Source organism: Mugil cephalus, chromosome 8, assembly GCF_022458985.1.
Source record: "Mugil cephalus isolate CIBA_MC_2020 chromosome 8, CIBA_Mcephalus_1.1, whole genome shotgun sequence".
Lineage (NCBI taxonomy): Eukaryota > Metazoa > Chordata > Actinopteri > Mugiliformes > Mugilidae > Mugil > Mugil cephalus.
In genome coordinates this window covers 9,956,218-9,978,804 of record NC_061777.1, presented here as the reverse complement: position 1 = coordinate 9,978,804, position 22,587 = coordinate 9,956,218, and the positions used below count along the sequence as shown (strand labels likewise).

At 41.2% G+C, this 22,587-nt stretch overlaps 1 protein-coding gene across 1 annotated transcript in view; it reads left to right on the top strand.

Annotated features, from left to right (window-relative positions):
* Positions 1 to 22,587, top strand: part of ipo11 (importin 11) — a 113,693-nt gene that overhangs the window by 88,620 nt on the left and 2,486 nt on the right. Inside the window, exon 29 of the mRNA XM_047592591.1 lies at positions 1,821 to 1,905. Within this exon, the coding sequence (XP_047448547.1) occupies positions 1,821 to 1,905 (85 nt within the window). The remainder of the gene's footprint in view (positions 1 to 1,820; positions 1,906 to 22,587) is intronic.

Sequence of the window (22,587 nt, the reverse complement as noted above, 5' to 3'; positions counted from 1 at the left end):
CTGGAATCGCTACTTAGCTCCTGAATCGCTTCACTTCAGATTCATAATTTAATAGTTTCAATTCAATAGATTGAGTTTAATATCACTTAGTTTTCGGGGATTTGCAGTATTTGCATCATATTTGATCTCTTAAATATGAGTCACGTTTGTGCAGCAAAGCTTTAAACCTGATATTATCAGTTAAATCAGCGTTTGCTCCCATTTATATAGTGTGAATAACAACACATATTGTGTCCTTGAGCAGAACCCAGCTCAGATTTCAGGCTTAGTCTTCTCAATCCCACTTTAAGGCCTTAAACAGTCTTAAATATGAGCATATGTTGCATTGTAAGTCTTAAATTACATTTAGTCATGTCTTAAATACTTACATCCATTTACTGCTACATTTGCAGTATGACCCCTCTGGCCCTGGCTTATTATGGTTGTGTTCCTCATTAGTGGAGGCCGCCCCAGGGATGTCCTGCATTTTGTTATTTCAAAAGTAACTCTGGGTCTCTGGTTTCCTTGTTTTCTCTACTCCATGTTGGTCTTATTCAAACCGTAATCGTCTTAAAATGGTCTTAAAAAGTCTTAAGTTTCACCGTCTTAAGTTTTTGTTCAAACCTGCAGAAACCCTGAATATGACTTGTCTGTCTAAGGCTGGGTAGAAACAAAAAAATATACACCATTACCTTAAAAGTGATGTCAACAGCCAACAGCTTATTTACTCTTCCGGAAGAACATTCACATGGAGTTTGTTAGCATTTGGTAACCACAGTATTCAAGGTGTATTATTGTAAAGGTAGAGAAAATTTGCAAAGAATTTGGAAATTGGTGAGTGAATAAGAGCTAAATTATTTAAAAGAAAAGGACAAAAATCGAAAATAGAATAGTCTGTAGAAGTGATATACCCACTTGGATCTTGTAAGGATGGAGTTGAGGTAGAAGTGTTCATAGTCTGTGTAGCCTGTGGGACGAAGAAGAAGCTTCTTCTCAGCCTCTCAGTTCTGGCTATAATGAAACAGAGCTGTTTCCCAGAGAGTAGCCACCTGAACAGTCCGTGCTTTGGATGGTCTTTAAATAATCCATCGTGTCCTGGTCTTGCAGGTTGAATAGACCGACGGACAGACCCTTTACTAGATAGACGATCTTTCTCACTAACTCCTGTTAAATGGTGGTAGTCACTAGCAGTGTTAGTCTGTCCTTTGGTGCTAAGCGGGTAGTGTGCAGTTTAGATTCTACCACTGAAAGGAGATGCATAATGCTGTGAGAGCACTGAACCAAAACGGTGAGCTTCGGCTCATTGTAAAGTCATATAAATCAAAGGAGAGTTGCAGATTTGAGTGATAATCCTCCAATTATTCATTATTGATCATATCTGCTCTAAATACGTCTAAATACGAAGCGATTGCTCTCGCTAGTCTGTATTGTTTTGACTTGAACAACCTTTGTCATCTTCAGTCTAGAGTTTAGGCAGCAGGAGTTACAAGTCGCTGCGTTTCAAAGTCACAAAATGTGACATTCAAAACCGCCCCTACCTTATCTCAGCTGACAATAAATATTAAGGAACAAAGGAACAAAGGAAATAAAAGATCATACTCACTTTATACCGAGCAGAGAGGTTCCACTTGTAAATTCTCTCTGCATGCTGATGAACCAATATGAATAGCAGGTAGAGCTGTGTTTGAAACAAAAGTGCCAGAGGGGTTTGGCCTTTTTTTTGTGTGTGTGTGTGTGTGTGTGTGTGTGTGTGTCCTTGCGTTCGCGTTCTCAAGCTGGCCCCTACTGTGCGGCTTTATGTGTAGTTATTAATATTGAATTTAATATTATTGTGTTTGCAGCTGCATGCTGATGAGCCACTTTGAGGAGCCCAAGCTAAGCGACGATGAGGAGCCGCCGACCGAGCAGGACAAGAGGAAGAAACTGGTGAGTAAACACACAAATTGCACACAGGCAGTACGGATCCAATTTAAAAAAATCACACACACCCAAAAAAAAATAAGAAGATCCTTTTCCATTCACAGTTTAGACAAATGCGCAGCTCCAATAATGTGCTCATTTCTGTTCATTTCGCTTTTATTTTCTCTTCACTCAAGTGCCTTTTTCCACGTTCCCCAATCACAAAAGTCGTGATATAGTTCACTGCGCAGTGGCATGCGTGCGAGATTAAAACGCGCCGAGACACGGGAAGCGCAGAGGAAATTGTATCTTCGCAGTTAGGCGAGAGGAAGTTGGTCACTTTGTGTAATAGTCAGCACTAATTCGGAGTCTGCTCCCAGCAGCCGGTGCAGCGTCTTTCATGTGAAGCACATACACATAATCACCTTGAAGTAAATCCCCTCGATGCATGTCCTGTATCTGCATCTTCTAGGCTTTCTGCAAGTCTTAGGTAAGCACGAATGTTGGTGAGTGCCCACAAACTATGTACATGCCTCCCAGCTGGGAGGAGTACCCCAGTTAAACTGTACAGCTCTGCACACATGTATGAGATTGCATTCTGTTTGAAGACGCATTCCTCTGCCACTCCGTCACGCTGCGGAAGCTTTGAAATTGTAACAACAAGCGTTGTTTAATTATACTGTTGATGTCTGTGTGCGTGGTCTTCTCCGAATGAGCGCTTGGGCGAAATTAAATTTATATACAAAAACCGATTCCGCTTTTTTTTTTAAATATTAATTTTCTGGTGGCACATTTCGTTCGACTCTCTCCTCCGCGTGTTTGCTTGCAGTGAAGTATCTCGGTACACTTATCACCCCGGCCCAGACCTTGACTTTTTGCTCCAGGGAATAGAGAAGAGGAGAGGAGGAGTCGCACCTCTCTTAGCTTTTATTTTATATTTCTTTATAAATGTGCACTGGTCTGCACGCTTGAACGCGGCCGTGAAGGCACGTGCGGAAGCGGCTGCTGTGCCCACATAAGCCAGTTTTCAGTTCAAGGGGAGAGTTAATCATAAAGGACGCCCGTGACATTTTTGAACACTCCTGACTGTTTGGCAGGTGTGTGTCTGTGTGTGTGTGTCCGTGTCCGTGTGAAGGCACGTGTGCATGAATCTCTCTAGGTTTGTGAAAGCGCTTGTGCGAGACTAGAGGATGTTGTTTGTTGTGACAGTAGTTAATACGGCGAACTCCGGCTTCTGCATCAGTTACTCGCTTTGTTAAATTAAGTCAGACAACGAACAGACGATGCAGTAATGCTGGTTTAATCACTACCAGGTGTAATTTCCCGCTAACATTTAAAGCGATCACGTTGCTTAATTACATGTGAGGTGTTTTTTTCTTTGTTTTTTTTTTTGTTTTTTGTACTTCGTGGCAGGGAGTTCTTGTTTAGCCAGCTCCCATCTGAAGCAGCCGTGTATATCCGCCATCTGCAGGGTCGGCTGGTCTGGTGCGTTGCCAGTCAGGCAGCAGGTAAAGGCAGAAGACCCAGACGCTGGCACTCTCGACGTGTAATGTCACCTCTCTGGGGACGGAGAAGCTTGAGATGGTGGAGGTGTTGGAGCAATACAAAAAAAGATTTAGCTGGGCTCACCTCCTCAGTGATTCTTGAACTGAACTGAACTGAAGTCCTGGCCAGACCCTGGACTTCTCTTTCTTAGGGCAAGTTTGTGGATATTTCCTCCAACTCTCTAACTTGCATGTTGAAATTCAGCTAAATATTACATTTCTAAGAGCCGCTGCTGTATATTGCAAGTATGTTTCTCACCTGTGAAACGTCTTCGTCTGAAGTTGAAGCCAGTGTTGATTATTAGTAATCAAGGACAGAGATTTATATTTTGAGTTAATATCCCTTTGCTCTTTTATCTTTTTCTCCTGGGGTTGTCTGTGCTCTCAACTGGAAGTGAGATGCGTTACATTAATTTTATGTGTGGAGTAATGACTCAAGGCGACCGTAAAATTGTTATAGGCTGAATCTTCTTATGTTTGCCTTGTCGCACGTCTCTTAGATTAATAGGAACTTTTGAAAATCAAAAGCGTTGTGCAGGCGTAGATAATTGTAACAGTAGATAGTGGAGGAGATAGCTGCTGCAGCCTGAGCGCTGTAAGACTGGAAACAAAATCATCCTCCAGCTTTTGACTCTCACTGGTGTGCCACCCCCATCTGGAGACGTACAGCCTGTCACAAGTTAAGAATCATGTAGTGGAGAAGGATTAGTCTCTCTAGAGCAAACATGCGCACATGAACATTAGGTTGAGTCAACTTAGATTAAGGGAGCAACCGCACGTTTGTTTTTTTGCTGGTTACTGATTGCACACCGGGCTATCAGTCCCAGTGTATCTCTTGCTGTCTGCCTCTCCTGCTGCCTCCCCTCCACTTCATCAATGCACCTTAAGCCATTTACCGCAGGCAGCGTATTCACACCCTGCACTACCGATGAGTCAAAATTCTGTTTTGGTTTTTAATGTCATTATAAAACTATCCTACCTTCAGTTTCATAGAGCTAAAGAACTCGGATCCCTCCATTCTGTAATCAGGGCTTCTTCTCCATCAAAGTGTCTTATTAAATATAGCACCGCTGCCAGCAGCAACGTGTTTACAGCCACTGAAGTTCATTCATGACACTGCCTCTTGCAAAGGCTTGTGCAAGTACTGGGATGAGAGGCACAAACGGGTGCCTTGGAGAGCCTCTGCTCTTCTATTTGTGTTTGCGTCCTGTGCAGATTTCTTCAATCCAAGCAGAGCTAGCATTTGCACGCATGTGTTTGTGAAAGAGCCTGAATATGAACAGCGCAACTGACGTGACTACGCGCACTTTTGAGGTTTGATAAACGCGGAACGACTGAAAGTTGAATCGTTGACCCGTGGCATCTATTTGCTTTTTACCGTTCCATACCGAGTCTGTTGTTCTGGGCGCGGCGCTTAAGATTTATCGTCTCCACGGGACCATAAAGAAAAGGCTGCTTCGCCACAACTGTTGTCTTCTGATTTGTGCTCGAGTTGGCACTTGTTTTTCCTGCACGCGAACAGGGGAGTTTGTTTTGTGTTTTGGAAGCCGTTGACAGCTCCACTCTATCTTGTCAGGGATTCGTAAGGGTCTCTCACTTTGATCTGAGTGTCCCAGACAACTAGGCCAGGCTAACTGATGCTGTGTTTGGACCTCTGTACATAATGCATCATTTGATTCTTGTGCTTCATCTGCAAGGCCAGTGCCATCAAACAAGAAGAAGAAGAGGGGACATCAAAGACTTTCTCCGCTGGGTACTAATGACATGGGCTCCGTCTGTTGTGCTGTGGTGGCGCACACCCACTTGAGCCTATTCTTTTTTTTTCTTCTTTTCTTTTTTTGGAGACATACAGGTTATTGTACTGTGTTTGTGTGAGCAGTTGCCAATGGCTGATGAGACTCCAATATAAAAATAGAGGGCAAAGGTGCCTTATTACACGCTATTGTGCAGAAATTGGTTTATACAGTGAGGTGTGGGGCCTGTTTGCTAAACCCACCACTGCATAGGGATGAAGCCACGTTCTGTATGTGCTAAGGTAGGAAGGCAGATCTGAGCCGGCTGAACGGGAAAATGTAACACAATCAACTGGAAAAAAAAACATCAAGCAAAGTCGCTCACACTGAGCATTGTCCTCTCCAATTCCTGGCTAATGGGCCATTTTTATATTGCCTTCTTTATATTGTCTTCCAGTGACGATTCTGGATTATTCAATGAGACAAAAAGTATTGTTTTAGATCGAAAACGATACATGTTGGCTTTAGTTATCATGCCAATCAGATGCTTTACTTATTATAGTTATTTATATTGCACCCTATGTGCAGACAGACTGCCTGTTCGCAAGTTTGGTGTTTGTGTCCTTTTTTTTCATCTTTTTTTTTTAATGAAGTTTTGATTTCTCTGAGCAGAATGCACGGTTTACTCATTTATGGCATTTGCTCAGAATGCGTAACTGATGAGTTTTATGTTCTGGGCTATTAGGCTAATGAGTTGGTTTTCAATAGTGCATCTTACGGCAGTTGGTATTAGTAATAATTTGTATAAATACGGTAGTATAATAAACATTATTCCCACAGTTGGAACAGTTGTTCTCAGATATAAAATTTAGATCATTTTTTGTTTTTGATGTTTAAAAATGATGGTGATTTTTGGCACATCAGGAATCAAATAGCTGTTATTGTGTTTGTGGCTGAGAGGGACAAAAAGAGACTGGGCAAACTGATCAAGAGGCCCAGCTCCATCCTCTGGACTCAGGACCTTTCACCCCCTGTATGAGACAGTTGGGACTTTGGGTTCAGTCATAGACTTTTCCTGAGGTCCTTTTTCCCCTCAGCAGCATGTCTTAGTGCTGCTGCTGAGCTTCTTTCATAATACATAATACAGAAGAACATAATACATTTGTACATATCAACACATCCCTGTTATTATCTCATGTAATTTTATGCAGTGCTTGGTGCATCTCCCAGTTTGTTTTCTATTCATGATATTCATGAATTCCATTATATTCAACCTATTTACCACCTCAACCCTCAATTTACACTAGCTGTTTTTTTTTTTGTTTTTTTCAATTTTTGGTTAGCTACTTAAACCTGAAAACCTGAAGATACAGATACCTGAAGAATAGAAGTCTTCTAGGCAGTTTAGACTTTTCTATCTATTTGACAGTGCAGACGCAGACCCAAGAACCATAGCTGATGTACACCTTCATCCATCCAAGCAATTTTCGGATTGATTCTTTTGCATCAATGAAATTGAAACACATCGGGCAAAGGTTAACCTTGGTGAAAATTCCGTCGCCAAAGACGCTGACTAGGCTTGGGGTGGTGTTTCTATGGAATGAGCCAGACTGACGAGCGCATAAATATAAATGGCTTTCACCGGCCTAGGCTACGTACGTAAGTTATGGCCTCTATGTCCCGTTTTATACTAAATGAACCTTTAGTAACAGTCAGTTAGTCCAGTGTGTTGAATAGAGTATGAGAAATAGTTTCTTACCTGTTTTGAAATTCGAGAACAGGACGATAAAGCTTTAAACACATTGGCCCGTAGCTATTTTTGCTCAGAGTGAATGGAAAACTTTTGCATCAATTATTAAGTCACGAAATTGTTACTTTGTTTTCGTTCATTTCATTCTTACTCCCCTTAAACAACCACTCTATTAAATATGCATGCTTTTTATGTTTGGAAAAAATAAAATGATATTTTAAATTACTGGCTTTCAAGCCTCAAAATAACCCTAAAAAAAAAAACAAAAAACAAAAATCTTCTTGAAGCTTCGATAAACTGCAGATGAATCATTAAATGAACAGTCAAACTGCCTCCAAAAGCCCCCCAGAGGTTTATATTTATAGGAAATGAGTTTCGGCGTGTTATCAATTCACACACAAGCATTAGTAATGAAGACTTGCATTATTACTGCTCCTATTCTCAAGCAGGCCATCAGTGTCAGCATAATTTGGTTTTGTTTGAATAACAGACCTCGTGACAGTGATATTTTGCAGCACAAGATATAAAGATCCTCCTTTGTGCTGCCTTAGGCAAACATAGCGATAAAATTTAGTCTCCTTCTCTGTCGCTTCTTGGCTTTGCACCCATTTGTCTGTGAGGGCAGTGGATGCAGGCTCTCGGAGTACGACAGGATTTTAAATATTTTGTAGTTTATTGCTTTTTTTAATTAACTAAATATGAAGTACATAGAGAAACTACTTCTACTTATTTAGAAATAGATTTTCATACAGCTCATATTTGTTGTTAAATATATAACAAGTGACTGAGTGTCATAACTATATTTACATTATCATGTATGGCAAAATCTACACCAATAACATTATGCTGGCAAAGTAAAAGGGAAAAAATTATGCACTTTGACAAGCGACAGAATAAACTAAACCGTTCTAATCAAGTAAAGCACGCAGAAACATTTCCGAGAGGTACAATATCCTTCGGGGGGAAATAAGGGCTGTTCTAATAAAAGTGAAAATATATAGCACAACTGTAAATCAAGTAAGCTAGAAGAAAAACAACACACTAATCAGGATGATAACCAAGACGCATGCACATGACGCATGTGAGCTACGTGTCCGCTCCACATGAGCTTCTGCTTTATGTATGAGACTGAAATAACAGCGGACAAAACCTGCAGATCTGTGTGGAGTAATAAGGACACTATACGCCAATCAGACATATCATTATTACGACTGACGGGGTCAGTAAATAACATTAACTATCTAGTGACAATTTTTCTATTTTCTGCTGGGAAACGCTTGGACCTGGCATCCATGTAGATGTTACTTAGACATGTACTACCCACCTAGACCAGACCAGGCAAACCCACTCCATAGCAATAACACTCCTTGATGGCAGCAGCCATCCCCAGCAGGATGCACCCTGACTTAGACACGCACACACTCAAAAACAACTAAAAAAAAAACATGAAAAACAGCACAAGGTGTTGACCTGGCCTCCAGATTCACTAGATCAATCTCGCCTCTCACGGCAAGACAGATTGTTCCTCCATCATTGTTATTATGATTATCCAAGTTCCCATTGGGAGGTTTCAACTGGGACAATCCCACAGGTCAGATTTGTGCTGTAATACCACATAACGCTTTATCAACGAGGATCTTTACACACTCAAACCGAAGACGGTGTGCATCCCCAAGACTGTTAAAAATAATCCTGACATTTATCATTAGTTTTGTCACATGGATACAGCTGTTCTATGGTAGCACAAGGCTATAATAAGGCTATTACCTGCTGATACTGGTGTGCTATAAAGAGAAGCCGTTTGTTAAAATGAAAAGCATGCACCACAGGGAACACTATCATTTTGCCCTCTTACCTCTCTGCCGCTCTTTTTTTTTTTTTTTTCGCCTGTGCTGCAGCTACGTGAACCAGGTGACACGGTGGAAAGGTGTCGAGTATTTTCACCTGTCAGCACTTTGGATTTATTGGCAGTTAATTAGTTTGATTCAAGTATTGAGAATAATTTATCTATGCTCCGACAGTTCACAGTTGTTAAACTGATCCTAATACATCTTAATTACCAGTGAGTAGCTTATTCATTCTGCATATGGCTCATTACAGTGGGAGCTAATCTCTCCCGTGATGGCTGTAAAGGCTGATGTTCTCTCCTAGCTACTTTTGTCACTCTCAGCTGTGTGAGTTCACATTCAAGAACTGACAAATGAGTGATCCTTTGGTCTTTTCCCAGGACAGGTGGATTATTGAATCGACTAAAGCATTAACCGTGATTGACTGAGAACTAATGATCTGCACCAGAGGTCTCCTGAGGGTTATTTTCCCATGGGAGTGACACTGAAAAGGCACTGTCGGAGAACAACTTTTACAACGAAACACCAGGAACTTTAAATTTTGGTGCATGGTTTAGACAAACGATTGGAGGAATTGCACATTCAACAAAGGGCTGCTGCAGCTCAGAATTAGTGTTTCCCTCATGTAGTTCCTCTCCATCTGGTTTGTGCCTTTGTTGGATTAGAAATTGATCAATGTTTACTGTTCTTATACTATTACACTCACTGTGGAATAGCTGAATCAATAATGCGTCTGCACAAGAAAGCAATGTTGCCCGATTGATGGCCGTTTCCTCCCATTCGCTTTAATTGCGATACTTAGGAATACATCGGCGTCCTCATTTCACCTGAAATAGGCTGGCTGTAGCACATTATAGTGCATGTGTCTCACTAATAAAGCAAGGAATCGAGTGTGCGTGTCTGTTCCTCAACAACCGGTCGTCCAGTCTACTACACACTTCACAACTCTGGGGATCTAAGTAAGTCGGTGTCGAATTTAAAGTCGTCTGGAGGAGTGTCTGTTTGTATTTGTTCCGCTTTCACAACACTGGGTGTTCGTCCTCCGTGGATGTTTGCCATCAGGGGCCACAAACATCACATTCACAACGTTCGTCCTCCGTGGATGTTTGCCATCAGGGGCCACAAACATCACATTCACAACAGTTTTCAATTACTGTTTTCTCACATAAAGTCACACCTGGCCAGTTCTGAGCGAATGTGGTTTGCATGGCACTGTTAGAGGAATTCTAATCAGTCATTGGGGCAAACCTGGCTGAGTCCAGCTTATTTGGTCTTTTGCTTGGATGAAGGATTCTCAGGAAAGCTGCAAGCCACATTTGGACTGTTCTTAACAGGTACATTTTGAGCTGGCGCTGCGCTTATACACCAGTCAGTCATAACATTATATGGGGTTTGGGTGCTTGGTCCGGACTAAGTCATGGTACATGTCTAAGGAACATCCACATGAATCCAAAAGTTCCCAAACAGAATATTGATTTGTCATAAGGTGGTCAATGGTTTTGCCTGATCTCGTGTATTTGTCATTTCTTAAAAAGGTGTTGCAATCTTCCTGTACAAGCTAACTAATAAATCCGATCACCCGACTCAGTTAGGGAACCAATTTTTATTTTTTGGACATACGTACACTAATCTTCATGGCCATTTAGTAAGATTTAAGTCCTGTGTGTGAGGCCTTTAGTTTCATTTTGGACATAAGTAATGTATCTTTTTTGAATCGTCTGCTATATTGCCATATAAGCTGCTGAGACTGACGAGCCGCGACATAAGCACTGAAGATCTACAGTACGTCAACCCTTGGCTTTCTTCTGTCAGCTCAATAATGTGAGAGACTTTGACAAACAATGCACTCATGATGCTGTTGATGGGGATTCAGCGTCAAACTCTGCCTTTGACATAATTCTTTTAGTTTTAAGAACGAGGTGTTTGGAGTTCTGACTGAATAGTTTGCAGGTAGCAAAACCATTTCGATCATTGATGAACATTAATTTTTTCACTTCAGGCAGTATTGTTTTCTTTAGCTGAGTGTAATTTTTTAAAGCTTGACTAGAAAATAACTGTGTTCAAAAGATCAAAACAACCAAGAATAGTGATACAAAACAATTAAAAACTATTTAGACGTACCCAGTCGTCCGCTTATGATTCTACATGCACTTTTTTGTTTCAGCTTACAGGGGTCTGTTAGGTTTAATATACCATCTAACAGCTGTCACTGACCAGTGCTGCATGCTGAAAAAATTCTTTCAGAGCAAGCTGCACTTATAGTGTCAAAACATCTTTACCCTCATCTTTTATTAATGTTGTTTCCTCTTTCGATGCTGGTGCGTGAAATCAGTCACATTTGTGTAAGATATTTTTCAGTCTGTGCTTCGACTTGAAATTCTGTGATATTTGGGCAGGCCTGTGGGACTGGCACACATTTTCTGTCTGAGATAGAATTTTATTCTCCACCACTGGGGATTCATCAGTGCAAAAATCCTACAGCTTATACACTTTGCCAGGTCTGGCTCATTGACTTTTTTTTGCCTCTCAGAGAACAGCTGTCTCAAAATATAGTCAGTTGTGGAGGGGATTTTTATTTGTACCATTAAGTGATGTTTAACTAAGCTATCTCGTTTAAATATCCCTGACAAATCCAATGAGATACTCCCTGGGAAATAAGTCGGCTGAATAACAAAGAGGACGTCTCAGCGGTGTCGTCCATTGAAGGAAATTGGTCTGACAGCACTAATTCAGCAGTAATCTTAATTCTCTGTCTGCAGTCTGTTTCTCTGAGTCAGTTTAAACAATGACAAAAATCAGCTGATGTAAAAGTCTATTTTCATCTATTTTTATCAATAAAAGAGGGCATAACATTATGACCACCAGGTCTCCCTTGTGCCTCCAAAACAGTTGTGACTCATCAGAGAATGGACATGGGCCTTCTGAGGGTGTCCTATGGTTTCTGGCTACACAATGTTGTTAGTGTGTCCTGTGAGTTGAGGAAGAAGTGGCAGATGCTCCATACTTATCCAGAGCCAAAAACATTTTAAAAGACTCCACATGTCTCGGTCATACAATGTCGGACCTCGTGCCGTCGGGCGGGCGCTACCGAGCCATCAATGTTATTTAATTCAGCCGTCGGTGGTTTTAATGTGAAGCCAGATTGGTGTGTGTCGCTGTTACCCTTCTGTCCTTTACTGACACAAAGTTCAGCCAAATGATTTGATTGGCCTAGAATATCTGATGCCCAGTGGAGTGACTCCAGGCCAGCTTCCTCCTACAAAAATGTTGTCGGCAGGGATAATTTTGTCGGGTTTCCAGGTTTGTATTATCCGTGTTGATAACAATTTTTATTTTTTATTTTTTTTATCATATTGACATACAAATTACTACAGCTGGCCATTATTTGTCCTTGGTTTGACTGTAAAACGAAGTTAGAAAGCTCCTAACTGCAAAAGCTGCTGACTGCGCCCTTCCACTTCTGAGTGCCCTCTTCATACAAATAGAGAAATTGGTCTTTTAGTGCCTGCCGGATGGTACACCACATTTTAGATAGGATGTCGCATATCACTGTTGGACCCATCTTGTCACTCAAATCCCCAGTTTTGAGAGTCCTCCAAGTCACAACCTATTGCTTCACCTAATCCACTAGAGCACAGGAAAGGCTGAAGAACTTAAAAAACGCCATGATCATCTTCAGATAGGCACATGGACACATTTTATGTGTGGAAATAAATGGAATGGTGTTTTCTATGAACGCATAAACCGGAACGTACACAAGCTGGCCTACACAAGACACTACATACAGAGGCAGATCACAGGTTGCTTCAGCAGATTGTACAAGTGTGAGACAAAATTCATAGTATTTTTTTTTAACTTAGTTGTGGGTCAGAGACTCTGAAGGAAAGTGAAAGTTTTGGCTTCAGAGCAGATCTTGGTGGCTCCTTCACCACTGTCCTTCTCAACGTAACTCCTGTTGTTGAAGGCGTCTCTCTCCAGGCTGACTACTGCCTCTGAACGTATACGTTTTATAATATACACAATAAAGAAGACTGTTCTTACATTTATGTTCTCAGCACAGTACTAATTAGGGTTTTACAATTTGTGCTGCCTCATTGAGTTAGGAAACTACTGCAATAGAGACCTAATCCTTCGTCTAAGTCAAGAGACCTTGTTCTTGTCCTTGTTTGGCTCTGCCCTCCTCTGTCTAATCCTGTGAATGTAATAACACTGGTGAATGTGAATGACCTTATCTTTCAGCTCACGTTCTGTGTCCTGTTTTTGTTCTTTTCTGTATTGTCTCAGTCTGTTTGTCTTTTCCCTATTGTGCTACTAATAACGTGACTGTATCTTGATATAGTGCCGTACTCGGTGTTGTTCAAACTGAAATCCACAACCACAAAGCAAAGGAGAGTTTCTCTGGGTAGATTGGGTGCAATGTCAAATTTGTCTTTATGCTGCTGTTGACAGAATAATAGTGATTAACCATTACCAAAAGTAGTACTTGGTGTTCTCATCTGGTATGCTGACTTAAAGGGACTTTATATCTTCTTTGTTTACCTGATGATTCAAAAAACAATATGCACTATACAGTTTTGAGAAACAAAAAGAATAACAAAAAGGCAGCACCTCAATGTGCATGTTTGTTTTTCAAATAATATAACCCTCCATTGCACTGCAACAAATGGAGAAACATTCACGATGAAAATAGCTCTGCAAACACATTGAAACTCAATTTTTTCTTCATCAAACTAAATGTCTCCAGTATGCTCTCTTTCACCACAGTGTGTATTTATTGCAGCAGCATCAGCATCAGTTACTGTCCTTTTTAGTGAAGTCTGTAGTCAGGCTCATGTCGGGCCTTATAGTTCTGTTGGTGCACTGATCTGTTGTAGTTGAATAAAACCTAAAACCATCTCACGCTGCAGCCCAATCTTAAATGGAATGGAGCGGTTGGCATGGCAACTTGTAGTGATCGTGACATCGCATCCTGTTTCTGTAGCGTGAAATAACTAACTACAACGACAGTTCACAGAAAAACGGACACATGAAGATGCACCAGTGTTGTATTATCTACCTAAAATGACTGAAATCATCCTTGAAAAAAAACATGGAGCAGGAACTTATGACCTATACAGCAGCCAGTCACCAGGGGGAGCTCTAGTTGCTTTAGCTTGACTTGAGAGCAGCTGTTCTGAGTCTATCTTTGTACAGTCTATGGCAGAGACCCACATTGCTCCCACTGCTCTGCTGTGCTGCTGCATTTAGTTTCAATAAACTCTTCACAAACTTTACACAACAAAGCAGTCTGTTCCACGTCATACACTGAAACCCAACCATTATATAATATATATATATATATGTGTGTTATTTGGGCTTTTTTAGCTTCACACATTACTCCAACTTGTTCTTTACTGGCATAACTCAAAGGAAATGTCTCAACAGGGTCATAACAGTTAATTTGTGACTTAGGGACGTTTCATAATGTACAAAAACAAATTAATGTAATTAATATGATGTATCCAGCCCCAGGGTCCTCTGGTAGGATGGTACCGTCCTTCCAGATTCTCATTCGCGAGACAGTCACATTACTTTAATAAGTAGACCATTGAGTTAACACAGCTTTCAAAAACAATTTTACTTATCTTGATATTTATTGATCTGATCATATCTCATCTGGAAGCCTTAGTGAGAAATAGTCCCCTGTCATCCCATTCCTGTTCATCTAATGCGCAGGAGAGACGTTCTGCCTATAATTTTTTTGAAAATTTTGTTCAGCAGAAACAAAAACAGACTAATCCCCGGGTTAAGAGGGACCTCATCCAGAGCATAAAGAGCCTGTGGTGGGCAGCATGTTGTTGGAATTGAATTGCTCTCCAACTTAATGTGAATAACCATCATCTGAGAGTAAATGCTAGTCACTACAAAGAAAATATTATGCCTTTTTCATCTACATATGGTTGAAATATGTGTCTGTGAGATTTGAGACATTTAAAATTAAACGAATATGAAAATACAGGCATATACGTACGTTTCTTTTATTTTTTTTTAATCTATTTTCTCCAGATGGCTTTGATATATTTGTCTGCAAATGTATGTAGGTGTCCTTCCATAAGGGCTGTGTTTATTGGGACAACAGTGGATAGTCGATATCTTTGAGAGTTGGAGGAGAAGAAGCGTGAGGTAATAGGATTAGTGTCAGACTCAGACATTCAGCGGGCCCATTTCCACCGAGCCAGCGCAGCCTCTGCCAACCAAACACATGGCACACGTACTGGGAGACTCTAACTCGTAACATCCATTAGCCACACACTCGCACATGCTTGCATAAATACTGGCATACATTATCGCAAGCGATCCTTTGCTATCCTTATTTTTTGATGTTTTTAATCGGAGGCAGCTCTCTAAACTTTAGGATCTTATAATTGTAAATCCATCGATTAACATTTTGTGCTCCTTTTTGATAATGTCTCATGCTTTCCAGTTACTGAAGGTACACAAGGTGCGTTCTCAGGAGAAACCGCTCTGTTCCAACCAAAGAACTTTAATAATATTACTCAAACCTCTATTGGCTGTTGCAGTCTGAAGCTTACTATCTTGTTATTTTCGGTGTGCTTGTGCTCACGCTTCATTCTTTTCCGGCCAGTTCGCACAAGAGGCTCATTTCGTAGACAAAGGGATGTGCTTAATTTGCAAGCGACATGTGTGTGTAGAGGCCAAACCACACATCACTGTTAAGGATTTGGAAAACCTCAGCAGCTGCTGGCTCGCCAACTTGGTCAAAGCCAAAATGCAATCACAAAAATGTTTGCCAGTCTCTTTTTTTGGGGAGTGCCAGAACAGATGGGACAAGTATGGTGTATTTTCGTGCGTCTTTTGCATGAGATCAAAGCGGACTGACTCACCCATACCGCGGCAGGTGCTCAGCGTCGTGATTGTTATCTCCGTCTTCACAGTACTTCTCTGAACATCTTGCCTTCTTCTTTATTCTATCCTCTCTTCATCTGCTCACTAGACAACAACCAAACCTTTTCCACTTTCTTCACATCTCTTCTGCTTCTCCTCTTTTCATCCTGGCTCTCATTTATCCTCTACTCTCTGTGGCATGAAGACCATTGCTTATTTATCAGTGAGCCACAGCACGGAGCATGTCACTTTCGCTATCCCTTACTCGCCTTTCCTCTCATCATCACTCCTCACCCTTCCCAGTTCCACTGGTCTCATCTTTCCCTCTGTGCGTTTTTTCCCCATCAGGTCGGTGGTTCTTCTTAGATTCACGCAGACGTTTTTTTGTCCCTTCAGTTAATCGCTTGGTCAGTTTTCTCCCACATTCCACTTGTAGCTACGCTTCTGACCAAGGAAAAGCACCTATTTCTTCTTCTTCTGCTCCTTCCCCTATCATCCTGTTGCTTTTGTCCCCGACACATCCACCCGCCCCATTTACTCTCCTGTTTCATCTTACTGACAGTGCGCACTTCAAACGGATAGCTTGCCTCACATGACTTTTACCAAGTTAACTCCCATCAAACAGCTGCGCAAATGAAATAAATACAAACGTGCTGTCAACCTAGAAAAATCAACTTATTCATGCACCATTTGTATCCCCCCCATTCCTTTCCACTCTTCATCATCATCAGACTGGTTGAAGTTCCCGTACTCTGATGGATGTACCAGAAAACCCATTGTTACCCTTAAAAACGTATTCAGTAATGTATGACAGGAAAGAAATTAAAAATGATAAGTGCTCTGCCAGAATTTTTGATTAATGCTATTAATTCTTTCTGACTGACCCAGATCGCCACTTTTTTTTTTTTTTTTTTATCGTGCACCCTGAAAAAGAGTCGCCTTCATTTCAAGTTTAATTGTGTCTTTGTAGTTACTGTTGTGCGAAAGGTCAGTGCACATTTCATTACAGACAATGCGATATTTTTAATAGATATACACCGCTCAGTCACAACATTAAAGATGCCGACAGGTTCAAGTGAATGAGCTTGAACATCTCGTTACGATCCAGAGTTCTTCTTTGAAACCTTTGGATCTGGCATTCGTCGGGGTATTAGTTTCACACATACCACCCACCTAAGCGTTGTTGCTGACCAGAACCCCCAACTCATAGTAATGACACTACACCGTCTGACCCAGGCACACAAACAAAAACGGTTTAGAAACAACTAAAAAAGAGAAACGGCGCAAGGTGTTGACCTGGCATCCAAATACCCTACATCGCAAACTGATTAAGTATACATGGGATGCACTCGATCAAGCCTGATCCACAGGGGCCCCTACACTCAATCCATAGGACCCAAATGCCCCCACCAACAATATTCTGTTGCCAGACACCACAGGACATCCTCTAATGTTATTTAATAGCGCTGTATAGCCTCTACATAACGGTTTGGACCTCTTCTCTGGAGTGTATGGATGTTTCATTGGCATCTTACCAACTCCCCGGTCGGCATTGCTGCATCTGTCAGGGTGGCACAAATTAAACCTTCATCATTCTCATTGGTGCATGGAGTCTGGGGGGAGATGACTTAATTTCCACTCTGACTTTTCCAACCTTCAGCTTGAATATGGGTCTAATCAGCCAGCGGTCGAGGAAAGTGAAAAACCAGCATTGGTGCGCAGGGCCTTAAGAATTTAAGAAATGTAAAGCATTTATCATACCACATGGACTACAAAATTAAAGTAGGACAGCAGTCTTTTTAAATAGTTGGATCATGCGTCGCGCAGATGTTTTGAGGCACCGCCGTTCCTCAGCGTGCAGACTGCCCACAGTGTTAGATCAACGCACCGGGGAGTCACTAGGAATATTAGTTGTGGATCAAGATGAAGCATCTGTGCGGTTCATTAATCTATTTAAATCACACAGTGTCCTACTTGTAACTTCTGACTGTCATGTGAGATGTTTCAGACCTTGTCTATGCACACTGGACTTGAGTTTGTTGATGAAAAGAATACAGGTTGACAATTAGCCTATTTAACAGTGTTCTGGTATTTACTTCACACTTAGAACGTCTGACTCCTCTGACAAGTCATTTCAATGGGAACAACGGGCACAGACTCGTCAAAACTGGACAGCCGATGACTAGAGAAATATTGCCTGTCTAATGAATAAAAAAAAATTGCTGAGGCACACAGACAGTAAGGTCATCTGGCATCAATTCATTGTGCCAACCGTCCAGGCTGTAGGTGGACGTGCAATACCGTAGTGAATGTTTTCTTGGGACACGTTTGTCCCCCTTAATAAATCATTGTTTGAGTGCCACAACATCAGTATTCTTGCTGACCACGTCCGTAAATAACAATCAAAATTGTCCTGAGGCGCTTTGCACAAACAAGAGCCTGAAACCCCCCAAATTAATCACTACACAGTGACAGTGGCAGGAAAATGTCCTCTTTAACAGGAACAAACCTTGAACAGAACCAAAATCATACGCAGGGACCCATCTGCTTGAGGCTGGCCGAGTGGAAAGATGACTAATGACAGATTTTGTTATTAAGTTATTTGTTAAAGTACTTAAATGAGATCTTATTGCATTCTTGGGGAGCACTGGATTTCTTGAGTCTTTTGCACGTGCGCTCAACGAACTTATGCTCTGAGGAAAAATTGACAAATGCAGTAAGAGATCCTGAAGGCGTCTGGTGGGCGAGGCTGTAGCTCATTCGTCATAAATTAGCTGATGAAATTAACATCCGACCGCAGTGTAATCCATTAAAGCCTGCGCTGTCGGGGTCCGCCTTTCACAATACAGATTTTGGTTCACACTTCAATACATCACGCATCCTCAGCGCTAATTGCAGCACAGTAAAGTCGACATGTGTGCTCACTCACGCACTGTTTGTGTGCTTGCAGTTAGACGCGAGGCACCTCGGGATGAGATAAAGAAACGCAGGTCGTCGCATCATAAACTCTAGTTAGTTAGCAAATTGCCTGCCTGAACTTCATTTCCTTTCAGAGCTTCTCTCTCTTTCCGTACAAATGTGGTTCGTCTCTGAATAGAGAAGCCTGCTGTAGTGAATAATGACTGTAAGAGGATGGTTGGAGAGGTCAGAAGGTTAAAACAATGGATTCTTAATGGTCTCTAAGTTTAGGTTTAAATTATTTCCGCTGTTTTTAGTGCCTCGACACGTCTTGGTCCACTGCCACACTTCACAGTGTGTGCACTAAAGGTAACTAAAGCTGTTTGCATTAGCAGGAAATGTTTAAAACCACTGGCACAGGGCTCATTTGAATACCACTGGTGTGTTTATTGTAATAATGTAGGACTCTTCACTTTGTTTGCTCTGGAAAAGGGCAACAGCGGTCCAGGGATTACTTCAGAGATGAGGGCTTTTACAGGCCCTGTCATTTCATCCGTCTCTCTTCATCTCTGTTTCTCGTCTCATGTTGCCCACTCATCTCTTTTCCTGAACAATGAGGTACTAGGAGCTGCCACTGCCCACTCTCTCTGCGTCCCACATCACTGTGCCACGAAACGAGCAGATTTCCTCCAGGAACCAGAAAAGTCTTAAACCATTCATGACGTACCTCATCTTCCGCGTCAACGGTCCTTCTTTTCACATCCGTGTTTTTTTTTTTTTTACCATCCTCGTTAAATTTCTTCCACTGCATCTTCTGCCTCTACATCTCTGCCGCTGTGCAGTAGATCATTCTCACCATTCTCACCGGTTGCGGCCTCATTTCACACTGGTTTGTATCTTTGTTGTAACAGCGAGTACGCGCTCTCAGCACAGACCTCTCTGATGATCTGTGTACATTGCTCTTTATCTCGGCACTTGTAGAAACGGCGATGTAGAAACGTTCTGCCTTTGTGCCCGCATCTACTTATAACATGTTTACATTCTTTTCTCTTTTTTTTATTTCAATTTCACCCTCTCCTCATGCGTATCTCCTTTATCTGAAATCCTTTTTCAATTTGCGCTACCTAAGCAAATATTTATATACATACTTATCCATGCACACACTGTCAGCTCTATGTTTTATTACTTTGTTTCTCTGGCATTTCATAGAAGGTCATTCCATATACACATAGATCCGATGTAACAGTATAACCACCATCCTGATATTGTGTAGGCCTCCTTTGTGTCTCCGAAAGACTTGTGACTGGATAAGTGGGGGCCTTTGGGTCCTGTGGGTTGAGGGGCATCTTTGCATCAGGCTTGTTCCAGTTCATCCCACAGATACTTGATCAGTTTGGGATCTAGTGAATTTGGAGGCTGTTTTTCATGTCTCTTTGAGATGTTCCTTAACCAGTGTTGTGTATGTGCCTGTATCAGGCTGCATCCTGCTCAGGATGGCTGAAACATTTTAAGCTGCGCCTACAGACTGCTTGTATTCCGAATAAACCACTACTAATCTGTCACAATTATTGGGATTTACGAGGACACGTATCATTAGCATTTTTCCAATTACATTTCAGTGGATGTTCAAGAGGTCGTTGGGATTAAAAATGCGCACTAGGATCTTCCTGAATTTGCTTGAGCCATGGCACATCAGACCCCCTCAATAGAGGATGCAGTCTACGCACACAGAGTTCCACAAAGTCCTTGTGCTCAAGGTAATTAAGCAGGTTTGATGACAGCTTTTCCACGTAGCCTCTCTCCAACCTCGACTCTTTACTAGTTTGATTGCGCTTTAATGACAAAGAGCTAATTAGCATGACAAGTATTGTTTCCAGCGATTGGTTAGAGACTTAGAGCTGTCATTTCATTATTCTGCTCCTGAAAGGCCTTCAAATGTTGTGTGGTTTTGGGGAGGTTCGTGGTGCTCCTTTGTGGCTGCACAAGTTAAAGTGGATACTCTTGGCAAAATGTCAAGTTTGCGTTAGGTGATGAAGGGGATTAAATCACCGAGGGAGTTTGTGTTTGTGAAATTCAGCGCTCTGATCTGCTTTCAAATGTTAGGATGAGGAGGAGGGTTGAGCCACATCATGTAATAACAATAATTAATCTTACATACTCAATGACAGAGCCTAGATATGTGCACGTATCGTTCATGCTGCATATCCGGAAGAAAATTTTCTTAATTTTGCACTATGTACCTGTGTACTGTTGGTGCTATTTTCAATTGTTGTATGAAAGAAAGAGACGGGCTTTCAAACATTGCCATGCTGTTGTTTTCCTCTGCCCTTGCTACACTTCACAGAAAATAAATGCAGACAGAGAAGTGTTGGCTCTCGTCAACCATCCAACTTTTTCCTGCTTTTTATTTCCCACTGCTCTGTTCTAAAGGATTATTTTCCTAGCACGTTCTTCGGCGTACGATGAATGTCAGCCACTGCATATGCTAAATCATTTTCTCCGGTGTCTCCATTGTTTGTGTCAAAGTTGGAGGCATGTTCGAGACAATTTTTCCTTCCCTTTTTTTCTCTTCTCTCTAAAATGCATGTAAGGGCATTATTGGCAAATGTGCCTTTCAGCTGTATTTGAAAGTAGTGTATATTCAACAGGAATCAATATAATAAAGAATATTTAAGGAATCTGCCTTTTTTTTTTAGCAGTCTGATTCATGTTTTAAGGCGTTTTATTGTTAAAAGGTTTTCCTTTGCTGCTCAGCGAAGGTACCTCTGTATGGACATGTTTGTTCCGACTAAAAGCCGTATAGGGCTTGGCTTTATCTCTGTGTATACTGTGCAATACCAACAACCCACCTCCATTATGGACAGGTAATATGTAGCTCTGCTGCAGAAGTCAAACAGTCATATGCACCCTATTTAAAGACCATAGAGATCATCTGATAAACTACAAAATGAGTCAACACTGTATCAACATATGGGGCCATATGGCAAAAAAAAAAAAAAACTTAATTTGTTTCTTAGTATTCAGGATTTTAATTGATTTTTTACCATCTACATGCACTCACGTCAAAAAAGCAAATTAAACACTATTGAAAATATGTGGCAAACAAGAGCAAGAAGAAAAGATTTTATAAGGGTGTCAATGTGTGTTATTTATTAAAGAAAATATGAAGATTTTTAAATAAAATAAAGTGTCACTGCTCAGCAATAACAACAGACGGATTGAATTTTGAATTGTTGTTCATCGAAAGGCCTCTTTCACCACAGTGTGTGGTTATGGAGCCATGTACCACATTCAGAGAGCATTATTTTTGTAACAGCTAGTGCTGTACAATGAAAGCACAAAATCACTGTAAGGCTCATGTCAGGCTGAATGGTTCCACTGGTCCAGAGATCCGTTGAGTAAAATAATTCTTTGCTGCACCGCAGTCTTCTCTTGTGCAAAATACCCGCAGCTCACTCAGATTGTTTTCAGCTTCTTCACAAACTCAGACTTTTCAGCTGTGTATATGAGTACCATGTTTTCCCCTATATGGAATGTCAGCACTTCTGAAATAGGCTTTCATCCGTGCCCTGTCGTATCATATAGTGTGACACTGTGGCAGCTAAAGTTTGCTGCTTTTTTTTTTTTTTTTTTTTTTTTTTTTTTTAGTAGTGGCACCACAAACTTGTAGAGATGCAATTTCCCTACCATTCACTACACATTTCATTTCAGATGCTGTCTCAGGTTTGACGTGTTGCCATGTTTAGTTTTAACATGTTTCTTGTCATCATGTGTACCTTTATTTGCTATTGTATCTTCCCCCAAAGATCAACTTCACTATGACGTCTGCTTAAAAAAAAGTTTCATATTTTCGCGATGAAACTTGAAAATGTGTTTTGCCATTAACAGCCATTGCTAGGCGTTGCTAGAGACGCAATGCATGATAGGATATCCACCACCTGTTGAGTGACTGTCAGATAGTCACTACTTTTCGCAATGGTTTGTGGAAAATTTTGAGTGCCCTATGTAGGGCATAGAATTTGATCACTAAGGTTTCGGACACCACTACAAAA